This window comes from Vulpes vulpes, chromosome 6 (assembly GCF_048418805.1).
Source record: "Vulpes vulpes isolate BD-2025 chromosome 6, VulVul3, whole genome shotgun sequence".
NCBI lineage: Eukaryota > Metazoa > Chordata > Mammalia > Carnivora > Canidae > Vulpes > Vulpes vulpes.
Genome location: NC_132785.1, coordinates 119,760,406 through 119,774,874, shown reverse-complemented (window position 1 = coordinate 119,774,874; position 14,469 = coordinate 119,760,406). Strand labels below are relative to the sequence as shown.

General features: G+C 36.1%; 1 protein-coding gene across 7 annotated transcripts in view; it reads left to right on the top strand.

Moving 5' to 3' along the window:
• The window catches only part of GALC (galactosylceramidase), a 57,165-nt gene that overhangs the window by 15,515 nt on the left and 27,181 nt on the right, over nucleotides 1–14,469 (top strand). For all 7 annotated transcript variants that reach the window (XM_026012504.2, XM_072762184.1, XM_072762182.1 and 4 more), the window contains 3 exons: nucleotides 169–207; nucleotides 2,832–2,962; nucleotides 13,714–13,869. In XM_026012504.2, coding sequence (XP_025868289.1) covers nucleotides 169–207; nucleotides 2,832–2,962; nucleotides 13,714–13,869 — 326 coding nt within the window. The remainder of the gene's footprint in view (nucleotides 1–168; nucleotides 208–2,831; nucleotides 2,963–13,713; nucleotides 13,870–14,469) is intronic.

The window sequence follows — 14,469 nt, the reverse complement described above, 5'->3', positions numbered from 1 at the left end:
AAAGTTATGTCTTCTAAATATCTGTAAATGCAAAAAGAGGATATTCCATAAAGTAAGGAACATTGCATTTTAGATGATATGAAAGATAATGAGAGCAGTGGCATCTTAACAGTAATGTCTACTTTCTGACTACTTTCAATTCAGGCTCTTTGACTTTCTGTTTTACAGATTTGGAATGAGAGGTCATTTGACATCAATTATATCAAGGTCTGTACAACTTTAAAATCTTTTTATCTTGAAGTTACTAGTAAATAATTCCCTTATGGTTCCATAGAAATTAGTATAGTAGGAACATTGGGTTTTTTTATAACACAGATATTTGTTTTGCTAGTTGTGACATAAAATTCAGGCAAAAGCTTAATCATATTTAAATTCCTGATTAAAGCATAGGTAATTCCTAATGAACCCCAGATTTCTTTTGTCTGAAGAGTTGTGTTGAATTTTCCTATCTTAAAATTAATTATTTATGGAATTATGATAATCATTATAAAAAAACTGCATCATGTTGGACTTTTAGGACTTAAAGAAACATAGCTTTTCTTTTTTTCATTGTCAACAGGAAAGGAGGCAAAACTGAAAAAGAACAAAGACCATTATTTGTGGTATCAGAATTGCAACTTAGGGAGCACAGATTCTGAAGTAACCAAAAAAAGTGTCCTGCTTCTGTGGGGAGGGCAAGGGATAATTACATGATGTAGATAAAGAAGAGAAAAGGAAGCACTGCTAATTTGGGGCTGACCATTTAAGCCATTTCTGATTACTATCTCATTGATTATTTTATTGTTCCTGGAACGTATTAACTTTAGGGTCCTCATATGACCTGAATGACAGTTGTTTTGCTGAAATATTAGGAGCAACTGCTTATAAAACTATTGCCACCTCTGGCCCAGGTCAGGAGTTCATCAGTTGCAAAGGAAAATGGAGCTTGGAAATGGAGTCTCTTTTGGCCAGAAATTTTGTACAGTTTTACATCTTATATCAGAATATCTAGTGTATAGCCTCACTGTTATTTTCTTTGGAATGCCTATTACATTGGAATGTTCTATATGTTTCTACCTGTTATTAGCAAATAGGTAGCAACTAACATTTGCCAAGTGTGTTTTTTCTTTAAAGATTTTTGATTTATTCATTTGAGAGAGAGAAAGGCAGAGAACATAAGCAGGGGGAGAGGGAGAGGGAGAGGGAGAGGGAGAAGCAGAAGCAGACTTCCCACAGAGCAGGGAGCCCCATGTGGGACTTGATCCCAGCACCTGGAGATCATGACCTGAGGTGAAGGCAGATGCTTAACGCCACCTAGACACTCCTGCTCCTATGTTTTATTGGGTTGCTTTTCCTAGTTATTTATCTCCCTTTCGTTCTTACTAGCCCCCTTATGAGGTAACTACTATTGTTGCTGTTTTTCAGGAAAGGAAAAAGTGAGACTAATAACCCTTCTGTCCCTGGGAAACTAGTGGCAGCTTTAACTTTTCAGGTGGAGGTATTCTCTGCTTTATTTTCAGTACCATTTGACTTGTGTTTCCTCTAAGAAACATAGTTTTGTGGTTATATTTTGTTTCAGTTCTTAAACGAATTTCTTTAAGGGTATTATGTTTTTATTGGGTAATATCCACTAAATTTCTTTCATTTATTTATTCATTAATTCTACCAACAAGTATTGACTCAACACCAGGTTTGTCAGGCATTCCATATATGCTTAGAAGACGATACAAAATACTGATGCTGCCCAAAGGAATTCCCATTTGAGGGCTATAGAGCTCTGTATGGACAACTAAAACAGCAGTCATCATTTCTCTAGCAGAATAATGACCATGCAGCATTGTTAGAAGGGGCAGAGAGGAGATGACCCTTCTGCCTGGGTGGATTAGGGAAGGTGACATGTGGTTGGAATCTTCAAGATGGGATGGTTAGGAACTCCCCTTGTTGCTAGGGCAGGGGCAGGACACCGCAAAGAAATGATGATTAAATGTAAAGGGATTGGGGGGAAGTGCAAGAGTGAAAGAGTAGACAAGGGGGGACTGAGCCTTGAGTAGGCTGATGTGTTCACTAGGGGAACAGAACACTTTCATGTATAGCTGTGGGACTTGATGGGGTGGCTTGCAGCCAGGGCTGGGTAAGTCAGAGTCACCTTACCTCCAGGCTGCATGCATTATCAGTGAAGTGGTGAGAGTGTGGTGGAGGGGGCATTGTGGGGCTGTGGGAAGTAGGGCAGCAGAGCTGTTATACGATGGAAGCACAGGGTTGGTGTGGAATGTTGTGGCTTCTTTGAGCACAAGGCTGATGAGAGCAGCAAGAGCCCAGAGTGGAAGCCAAGTTAATGCATGTGCTCTGTGTGACCCCAAGGCTGGGCACGGCCTCATGATAGGGTTTCAACAGTGAAGATGAGGAGCTTGTATCTACCCAGATGTGACATTTCACAGCTTATTTTTCCCCCTGTGATTACACATGTGCCTCTGTAGTTGTGTTCATTTGAAGGAACCATAGAATCTGGTTAGTCTGGTTTCCTTTTTCTTTTAAACTATGCAGCTGTGGTGGTGGTTTATTTATATTTTTACTATTATGAATCTGTTTTTGCTTCCATTAAAGTTAGAGGGAAAATCCCTTGAAAGGATTTTTACCTCTTTTTTTTTTTTTTTTTACATTCTCATGAAGTAGGTTATCTTCATAATAATGCCTTTTATTTTCCGTAGAAGGCATGTTTCTATTGAGGAAATAATATTGATAGTATTATCCAAGATGCTGATTTTCAAAGATACTTCAGCTATTGTGGTTGTAATTGAATAGCTAAAGTCTCGTTTGTAAACTTTCCTGCGTTCTGTTTATCTCTCCTAAAGGTGTTAAGAAGAATGCTGAACTATCAAGGTCTTGATCGAGTGAAAATCATAGCGAGTGACAATCTCTGGGAGCCCATTTCTGCTTCTATGTTGCTTGACTCTGAGCTTTTGAAAGTGATTGATGTTATAGGGTAAGAAAGATTTTGCTTTGAAAGATTAACAATTTCTGATTGCTGGCTTTCCATACTTGACTATACCTTTGTTTTTGCTTTACCTTCCCACTTGATTACATTTTCAGAAGGAGCTTTCTTGTATTTACCTAACTAAAGCATGTGTGACTGATGTTTCATTCCTTCCTCTTTGAAAAGTATGTACAGTTGACCCTTGAACAGCACAGGTATGAACTAAAAGCCAGTCCACTTATGTGTGGAATTTTTATGATACTGTATAAATGTATTTTTTCTTCCTTGTGATTTTCTTGATAATATTTTCTTTTCTCTAGCTTCCTTTATTTTTATTTTTTTTTTTCTAGCTTCCTTTATTGTAAGAATATAGTATATAATACATAGAACAGACAAAATATGTGTTAATCAATTGTTTATGTTGTCAATCTTTTCTGGTCAACAGGCTATTAGTAGTAAAGTTTTGGGGAGTCCAAGATTATATTCAGGTTGTTAAGTGCACGTGGCTGGGGGGTTGGCATATTGTTAAAGGGTCGCCTGTACTTTGGGATCTTTTATGCCAATGAAATGTATTGGTGCTTTTCAAAAATTATGTTAACCTTTGGAGTAATAAAACATGGCTTTGCTTAGATTAAGGGACAGAGTAGTTAAATTTTAGAAATTACAAAAGGCACACCTCCCAGGTTGGGAGTTATTCTGTAAATGAACACTTATGTAAGTGGTATGGCATGGTCACTGACCATGGCTTTTGTCATGTTTCCTTAGCAGCGTGGCTTTGACCCTGCTGTTTAGTCCAGCTCTGCCATTCAGCCTTCCTGAGTTCCAGTAAATTTTTTTTTGTCTGATTTATTTTTTCCAGTTTTAATTGATATAATTGTATATCAATTATTTGAGAAATCTGACTTTTCTCATCTAATTCTCAAATAATTGATATACATTACTCTGTAAGTTTAAGGTATATGCCATGATGACTTAATTTACATAAGAGATGATTACCATGAGATAATTACCGTGATAGGTTTAGTTAATGTTCATCCTCTCATATAGATACAGTCGAAAGAGAAGGAAAAATAATGTTTCCTTATGATGAGAGCTCTTAGGATCTACTTTCTTACAATTTTATTATATACCACACAGCAGTATTAATTATAGTCATCATGCTGTACATTATATCCTTAGTACTTATTTATCTTATAGCTGGAATTTTGTACCTTTTGACCACTTTCCTCCAGTTCCCCCTTCTTCTACTCCCCACCTAGCAGTATTTTTTAAGTCAATTTTTATTTTGTCTATTGTGATAACATATATAAATGTTTGAAAAATAGAATACACATACACGTGGAATGTGTTTTTTATTCAGTGAAGATTGCTTGGTCAACATGTGCCTTTTTTCAAATGAAGCATTTTGAATGTGCACAAAGGAGGCAGAATAATATAATGAATATCCATGTTCCCATCACTCAACCTCAACTATGACTCCCTGGTTAGTTCTCCATCTGCATACTTATCCATTCTGTCATCTGTTGCCTGAAACTAGGTTCGCCACTTGGTGCCTGTGGACCCAAAAGACACAACCAAGCCAAAGAAAAAGAAAAGGAAGGGTTTTACTTGCAACAAGTAAAGGAGAACCCTGGGAATGTTTCCCAAAGCAGTGTTTCCTCGAACAACCAAACTGGGGAAGCTTTAGGCTAAGGGTGCGTATATTCACAAAAGGGCTTTCACAGTGGGGCATTCAGCATAGAATTGGGGCAGAAGTTATCTTAAGGTGACAGAGTCCAGGTCACGAGGGTCAGCATCATCAATTTTGGTACCTGAGTGCTCAAAACATTTCAGATCCTGCAAAGATAGCTCGAGAGTGTGTGTCAGGTCAATCCTTAATTTTGAACCAGCGCTGCAAGATTTACAACTGATTTGTTGTTGATTAGGTTATCTCCTGGCCTGATAGTGGCAGTTTGTTCTTACATTTTTTTGTTCCCTTAAAATTGTTATCTGCTAAGATCTATTCTTCTGCAATTTCAACATATCTCAGGAAGTTCTGCAAGAAATGTGCTTTGGGCAAGTAGTGCCATTCACACATAGATCACAAGATGGCTGGGGGCCTAAGGTGACTTTTCTCATGTCAAGAAAGCTTGGCTTGTCTTTCTTTTTCCAGGGACCCCTAGCTCTATATGCTTACAGTTTCTCTTCTTCCTCCCACATTATTTTGAAGCAGATCCCACACATTATATTATTTCTTCCATAAACATTTTCCCATGTATCTTTTAAGATAAGGATTCTTTTTTTTTTTTTTTTTTTTACCATAAACAATACCATTATTACATCTAAAAATGTAACAGTTTTTTGATACTATCAAATATCTGTAACTGTCATTTTATAGTTTTATCTGAGTGAATCTAGATCCAGGTTAGATTCATACATTGTGATTGATGGATATTTAAGTCTCTTCTGATTTTTTGGTTCCTGCCCCATCTTTTTATTCCCTTTCATTTGTCAAAGAAACCGGATGGTTTGTCCTGTAAAGCATCTCATAGTCTGGGAGTTTATAGGTTTCATCCTTGCAGTTTGGTTTAACCTGCCCATCTGTCCTGTTTCATGTTGGAAATTGACAGAGGAATGATTAGTTTAGTTTTAGGCTTGCTCATTTATTTATTTTTGGCAAGGAAAGTAAGATGTACTTAAACATTTCGTATATTGAAATTAGAATATAATTTTTGCCTTTATTTGTTAAAACTTTCATAAATAGCTCAGGTCTTTGAGGCCTTACAAAGTTGTATTGATTTTGAATATATTTGACTAGGAAAAAATATTTAAATGAAGGTATGGGTTTTGCTGTGTCTTCATGAAAAAGTGTTGGATGTTTAATTCATTTTATCTTTACTGATGTGGGCATCTAATGCAGCCCACATTTTTTTTTTTCAGATAAAAATACTTCTATTATAATAGACACCATATTGCAAGTGCATTAGAAATTAGGAATGCTTAACATTTCCTTGACATATGTCTTCCAAAGAGTTCACAGGGCTTCAGGGTAAGTTGAAATAGGGGAAGAATCTCAGGGAAGAATCCTTCACATCATAATACGACCATTGTTGATAATGTCTCTCAGTTCTTTCCAAATCCATAAAGATGCATTTCCTGATGAGTGACTGAGCTTGGGGTCCAAGTCCCTGCTCTGCTGTGTCGGGTATACTTGGACACAAGTTCGAGCTTGTAAATAATCCCTCATGTGTTTGCATGCGTGTCGGCTTCTCGGTGGTTTCTCGGATTCGCAATCTTGGGTACAAAAGTCGTGTGTCCCTAGGAGACCGGAGCTCCTGTCAGCGTGAACGTAGGCCAAGGTCCCCCTGAAGCATTCTTTGAATGCTGCTTTAGCTCGGTTTTATTTTCTCATTTCATTGCGCTGTGATCATTTAATGCTGAATGTATTTAAAAAATTTTTTTTCAAAACCTTTCCCAGGAGCTTCTATCTGTCTTATTATATTACAATATATTTTCTTTTTTTTTTTTTTGCAGATGGCAAGATATTATTATTATTTTTTTTTTAAATTAATTTTTATTGGTGTTCAATTTACCAACATACAGAAAAACACCCAGTGCTCATCCCGTCAAGTGTCCACCTCAGTGCCCGTCACCCATTCCCCTCCAACACCCGCCCTCCTCCCCCTCCACCACCCCTAGTTCGTTTCCCCGAGTTAGGAGTCTTTATGTTCTGTCTCCCTTCCTGATATTTCCCAACATTTCTTCTCCCTTCCTTTATATTCCCTTTCACTATTATTCATTACAATATATTTTCTATCAGGATATAAGGGTTGAGTGTGTAGTATCTACCTTAGTGATTGCGTTGTTTAGGTATTCTGTATCCTAATTAGTTTGTTCACTGGAACTATCCAGGGTTACTGAGACCGTGAATTTCCTCTCACTAGTGGGTTTCAGTTTCACGCAGTTTGTGCTTTTGAAAGTTGCTCATAGATATTAATGTATTATCTTCATTGTTATTTTGTCACTGTTGACTTTAGAAAATGTCATTCTTTGCCTCATTATGCTTCTTGGTATGAATTCTGCTTTGCCTGTGACTGAGATAGAGACCTCTGTTTTCTTTTCATTTATATTTGCCTGATCTACCTTTGCCCACATTTTCATTCTTTACTTCTTGAGGTCATTTTGTTTTAGGTGTGTTGCTTGCATATAGCATAGATTTAGGTTTTGCTTTTTTCACTGCTCTAAAAATCTTCAGATTTCAATGATTGATTTAAACTCATTTATACTTAACAATATGACTGAAACCATATATACTTAATGATATAATGATAAACTCTATTCTGTATTTTCTTGTTATTTAATCATTTACACTATGTATATACTAATATACTAATATGTTGGTATATGATTTGTTTTCTTTGCTCTTTTTAAGGAGGTATCTTTTTTTGTTATTTGGCAAGGTTTGATTTTTGGTTCTGCTGATTGCATTTATATGATACTTCTATACCAGTCATTCTCAGCTGGGTATAATTTTGCCCTCCAGGGGACATTTGGTAATGCCTGGAAATATTTATGATTGATACTGGCATGGTGGGTGGAGGCCAGAGATGTTTCTAAATACCCTTCCCACAGGATAACTTCCCCACAATAAATGATTATTCAGCCAAGATGTCCACAGTGAAGTTGAGAAACTGTTTATACTAATACTCTTAGTTCTTTTTCTATTTAGTTTTTATGTATCATTTTACTATAAGCAATGTGAAACTTATTTCATAACTTCCTCTTTCTCCCTTTCTAGCTCCTACAATGGAATTTTAATTACCCGAATTTCTTAATCTTTGCATTCTTACACGACCTTAAGCTTCTACTATCTTGATTTGTCAGCTGCAAGCTGTAACCTTTAACTCCCAGCCAATTGGCAAACTTCATTTACATTTCATTTTCTTTCCTCCTCCTCCGATTTTGCATTTGCCGTATTAGTTACACATTATCAGAACACACAACATTTATGTACTAAATTACTCTGTTAGTCTAGTTCTACCATTAAGCATATGCGATGTTCACCTTCAAGTCTTTTGCTGGTTTCTTCTTTAGATTCTTGGGTGTCAGGGCTTAATATTTACCATATTTTTCAGGAAGTGCTAATGGGGGCGATATTTCTTGATCTCTTACATGTTTATTGACTCTTTATCTGTGGCCTTTATACTTGAAGGACAGTTTGGCTACATATAAACTCTCTGACACACATTTTCTTAATCCTTTAACATCATAAAATTTACTCCATTGGTTACTTAAAATGTTGCTGCTAGGAATTCTGATGCCAGACTTCCTTTCTTTCTTTTTTTGTTGTTTTCCCCTTCGTGGACCTCTCACTTAACCTCATGCAGAAGAAGCTGCTGGTGGTCTACCCAAATCTATCCTATTCTTTGTAGGCTCAAGGCAAGACTCTCTGCATTCTTTGGAGTTAAGATATATCAATACAGTTAAGTTCCTGGTGATGAAATGAGAGCACAACTGATAAGTAACACCTGAGAGTTTATACTCTAGGATCCTAGGTACATTATCTTCTACCCCTTTTCCTTCCTACTGGCTAGAATCGGAGGCCTCCATTTGACCAAAGAGCAGATTTAAGAGCTGCTTCCACCAACCTTAACTCTTAACTTGGGTAATTATATAGAAGTAAAATAAACTCTTTTTCTTTAAACCACTATGTTCTCTGTAGTCTGAGGCCTCTAAACAATATTTCTTATTTTTGTGTAGGCATTCTATTTTGTTCCTGGAATTCCATATCTTTGCAGAATGGAGATAATAAAAAAGCCTCATATTTGTCAGTGGAACTATCTATAAGAATAGCAAATATTCTTTTGTAGATGTGCTTATTTTATGTTCCAGTATAATGAATTAGTTCTATTTCCATGGTGGGATAATTGAAATTATAGCCTGGCCTCCTGGATCACTATGTCAGACATCTCCATCTCTAGCTTCCATGTGTTAGGATATCATTTAAATTATTCTAATTGTTTTCATGTGGTTTAAACAAGATAGATGCTTATTTCTTGAGAAAAGTGCAGAACAGTATATGGGAGGATAGAGCGACTCTGTTCTATAAGTGCTCTTCGGTCTTGTGGGTCTGCCATTCTAGAGTGTATTATCCTTGTTTAGACTTCTTTTTTCTTCGTTATAAATTCCTGTATATTCAAAGAATATTTTTCCTTAACTTTAAAGCTTAGTAGTTGTACACTATTTACCATTGCCAGGTATATAGCATATGCCTTTTCAATATCTGTATTTAAGTGTTTTCTAATTTCAATAAGATTTATTTAAATTTTAACTTAAATAATTATTCTACTCCATTACTTTGGTTTTCTTTTTAGGAGACCCAGTTATGCATTGGATCTTGTTTGAATATTGCCTTTATTCTGTATTTTTTCAAACCATCTTTATTTCTTTATTTCTGTTTGGTTCTCTAATTTTATCCTCTATTTTCCTCATTGTGTTTTCCATAGTATCTATCCTATCTTGTGTTTCTTTTTCTTGTCTTCATTTCTAAAATGTGTTTTTTTCTGATAATTCTATAATTCTCTCATTTTGGTTTCATATACCTCTGTTGTCTAAAAATTGTTAAAATTTTGTTAAAATTTAGCATACACACATATACTCATACATAAAAGTACACAAATCATAAGAATATGGCATAATGAATTGTCACAAAGTGAACATACCTACATAACCACCACTGAGGTCAAGAAATAAAAAATTATCAGTATCTAAGCAGCTCTTCCCTTGGAAATCTTTCTAATCATTAGCTTCTCCCCTGGTCCCAAAGGCAACTACTGATGTTAGCCCTAACACCATAAACTAATTATGCTTGTTTAAAAACTTTATTAAGAGGGCATGTGATGTGATGAACACTGGGTGTTATGTGCAGCTGAACTCTATCTGAAACTAGTGATGTACTATATGTTGGCTAATTGATTTTAAATTAAAAAAAAACCCTTTATTTTATTTCAGTGGTATCTTAGAGTATCTATTATTTTGGTCAACATTATAGTTTTAAGATTAACTCATATTGCCAGGTAGAGACTTGGTTCACTTTGATTGCTCTTTTGCATTCAGTTGTAGGAATATGGCATGATTTTTCTATCTGTTCTTTGTCAACGGTCATTTGAATTGTTTCCAAATTTAGGCTATTGTGGTATAATGAGATTTTGTTCAGGTATTATTTTTTGGCTGCCACCTCCATTGGAAGAGTGGATCTCTCTGCCCCATTAATGTTGTACTTGGCCTGCACCGTGTAAGTTCTTATTTTGCAGTCACAGGGCTTTCTGGGGTCTGCTCCTTCTGGGCCCTGTTCTCCCTACTGCCTGAATGTTGTCTTTCCCTCCCCCCGAGTGTTCCTGCCTTAATCAATTTGGATTCTCATCAAGCAGCTTATTCTCATAGGGAGGCTGTCCCATTCCAGACAGGATTGTTTGCTACCTATTACTGAAATTGCTAAGGGTTTAAACCTGTATTGTCCAGTCTGGTAGCCACTAGCCACGGTTAACTATGGGACATTGAAATGTGGCTCATTTGAATTTAGGTGTGTTGTATGTAAAATAAACCTTGGCTTTTAAAGATTTGATATTTTAAAAAATGTAAAATATTATTCATAATTTTTTAGGTTGATTGCATGTTGAATGACAATATTTGGTGAATATTGGGTTAAAGTATATCAGGAAAATTTCCCTTTTGCTTTTTTTTAAATGCAGCTGCTACAAAACTTCAAATTATACACATATTGCTCACCTCATATTTCTTTTGGTTTAAACTGTCAAACGTATTAGATCTCTTAATGAATTCACTGTTTTCCATTCACCCCCAACTTTATTCACCCCAACTGAATGACTTCAGCCTATGAAGATATTCCCAGTTTCACCCACTGTTCTCTTATGCTTTCACTCAGAGTAGGGCTCCTTTGAGAGTAACTGCCTGCTGGTCCCATCTCCCTTTCAGTTTCCATATCATATCTGGTGATCCTGGGCTAGTTCTGATGCTTCAAGAAGACTCCTGGGCATTCCATCACCTAGTCTTGATGAGGATATTGTCTGTAGGTTTTCCCTTTCCTGTATTTAGTAGATCTCTGTGGTTTTAGAAGGAATACTGGTGATTGTTAGAAACTGGGGTGCTACCATGATCCACTTTGTCCTTAAGTGCTAATTTTCTTTTATTATGAACATGTTCCTCTGTTAGGATAACTTTGGTTACTTTCAATAATCTTAATTTAATTTGTCATTTAAATTTGGAGAATCATGCTGTAAAATGATAGGTTTTGTCTAGTTATACATATATAAAAAATTGTATTCTTAAGGAGCCTTTGCATTTTTTGTTGAATTAGTGGTGGGACTGGATATTGAGAGAGACCCAGATTTTAGTGTCAGTTTTACCCTTCTTTGCTCAGATCATTTAATAATCACTCAGTTTTAACATAACAGTTAATGTTTTCTGAATGAGGGACATAATGCCTGTTTATGTAACTTTAAAAGGGATATTTTTTCAGATTATAAAAATAATCCATGATTATAGCAAATTTGGAAAATGTAGAAATCTATTAAGATAGAACTTACTCAGAATCCTAACATCTAGAGATCATTAGTTACACAATAGCATATTACTTTCCAGGCTTTTACTTGAAAAAAAAAACAGATTTATTTATTTATGTGAGAGAGAGAGAGAGATACACACACACACACACACACACACACACACAGGGGCAGGGAGGGGCAGAAGGAGAGGGGGAAAGAGTATCAAGCTGACTCTGGGCTGAGTGCAGAGCCTATATCATGGGCTTGATCCCACAATCCTGAGGTCACAACCTGAGCCAAAACCAAGAGTTGGACGCTTAACTATGCCACCCTGGTGTCCCCAGGCAAAGTTTACTTTTTTCTACAAGTATATTTTGAGCAGAGATAACACCAAGCATACATTTGTCTGAGTAACAGCTGGATGAGTCTTAATATTAGTATGTGGCTGAATATCATGATCATAGAATGAAGTTCTTGGATATAAGAATGAATCTAAAATGGAAAAAATTTAAAAATATTGTTACAAAGATTAGTAACAGACTTCACATGTTGGACACTGTAGTGCCAGAGTAATAATTTTTTAACCCTGTTAGGTGTTAGCTTGCTTTGAGGTCTCTGTAGTGTATGTTTACACTACTGAATTAGAGGCCTATTTTTAGCTGAGTTCAGTGACGCTACAACATCTTGATGGTGCTTCATTTTTCTCAAATACTTCTTTTTTATGTCCTCTGTTATGTGTTTCATACTTTTTCTTCCTCATGAAATCCTGAAATGCCAGATTGATGCTGTGCCCTAATTCATCTTCATGAAGTACAATGAATTCCCAAAGTAGGACTTTTTCTTGAAAGATTCATGACCTAAGTGGGATTAAATAACTAAAAACCAAAATAGGTCATCATAATCATTGTTTTAAAGATTTTATCTATTTATTTGAGAGAGAAAGAGAGAGCGAGCATGAACAGGGTGAGGGGCAGAGGGAGAAGCTGACTCCCCACTGAGCAGGGAGCCCAAAGTGGGGCTCCATCCCAGGAACCCAGGATCCTGACCTGAGCTGAAGGCAGACGCTTAACCTACTGAGTCACCCAGGCGCCCCATAATAATTTTTTTAATGTAATGAATATTATGACACCAAACTGCAAAGTTTAGAGTTACGATGTAATCCAGTCCCCATCGTTCTGCTTGTATTGTTATTAAAATTTTTGTAAATAATTGTGTCTTAGAAAGTATACACTCGTGTTCCTAAAGTTACTTAGCTAATGTACTCTCTTATTCCTGTGTTAACTGTCCATCTATTTTCTATTTCACATTAGAAATTTCTTAAAAACTGTCAGTAACTTCTAAAATCATAAAAAAAAAGACAAAAAATCATCACTGAGGTAGTATTTTACTATTAGAATAATAAATATACATTCATACTTTGACTTTTCTTAAATAATGCTATAATGTAGGAGTTCTCAACCTTTGTACTTTTGATATTTTCACTGGATAATTCTTTGGTGAGGACCTGCCTTTTGCATTGTAGGATGTTTGGAAGCCTCTCTGGCCTCTGCTCACTCACTGGATGCCAGTAGCAAATCCTGCCTTAACCCAGAGTTAACCACCACTGCTTTGGGATAGTGATTTGTAGTTAACCAAGGTAGTTTCTTCTTTTTACTCAAGGAAGAACTCTCTGGGTTTTTGGTTTTTTGACTTTTTGTTTTTGCCTGGGAATAAATACCAAGCTGTCTTTCTCTGTGTCTACTCAGGGGTAGGTAGGAGTGGGGGAGGAAATACTACTTTATATAATAGATTCATTAGTCTTATTTTTGGCTTCCTTCATACTCCTTTTCTACTGTCTGAGCTCTCTGCTTCCCCTGGAAAGTCTGAATTCTGTCTCCTAGGGTGTTCTAGGCTGTGGCCTTCTCTGCCATTTCCAACTGTCCTCTCCAACTGGTTCTAGAAACCATCCACTTTATGGTTTCTAGAAACAGAAATCTCATCCACTGATGATCTTCCTTCCTATTTTGTGTGTTGGTATATGTAGGCTTATTGCATCTTAACGGGCATCCTGAGACAAGAATGGGAAGCAGAAGCTTCTAGTTGGTGTGACATCTACCCACAAGCTGCCCATTGTTTCAAAATAGAAAACACTGGTGAAGATATACGTGTTTATTGACTCAACAAATAGACAAAAGTGGCACATCTGCCTTTTCCTATTTCCACCCTTTGTTTTCCTAGAGCTCATTATCCTGGGACCTATACAGTAAAGGATGCGAAGTTGACTAAGAAGAAACTTTGGTCTTCTGAAGATTTTAGCACTTTAAATAGTGATGTGGGCGCAGGCTGCTTGGGCCGCATATTGAACCAGAATTATGTCAATGGCTACATGACTGCGTAAGTTACTGAAAACTTTTGAAGGTTTTTATTTTTTTTCTTAAATGCTTTGAGAAGCTTTAATTGTAATTAGATTCAGATTTGCTTTCTAAAACAATAATAAATAGAACAAGAGTAAGCCAATGTGTATTTTTGTGATGTTAATGTGAGCTGATACATTCTTTTTTTTTATAGTCTTTGTTCTTTTTCTTCCCTTTTTAAAAGAAAAGGGAGTCAGGGAGAGTTTGGTTCTAATGACTTAATTTGGTATTAAAAGTAATGCATACTCATGACAGAGAATTTAGTAACTGCCTATACATACAAAGAAGGAAACAAAATCACCCATATTTTTGCCATCTAGGGGTAACAATCCCTAAAATATTGGTGTGTGTCCTCCCATTTATATTTATATGCATAAAATTTTAATATAGAATCAAGATCATACTATATAATGTTTAGTAAATAAGCTGCTTTTCACTTAACGAGATATTATGAACTTTTTTTCATATTTAAGTTACTTATTTTTCATCATTTTTAGTGCTTATGTATATTCTGTTACATAGAACTTGGTTTCCCAAACTTGCCTTGTCTCAAGAGAGCACCTGAGACACTTGTTGTATT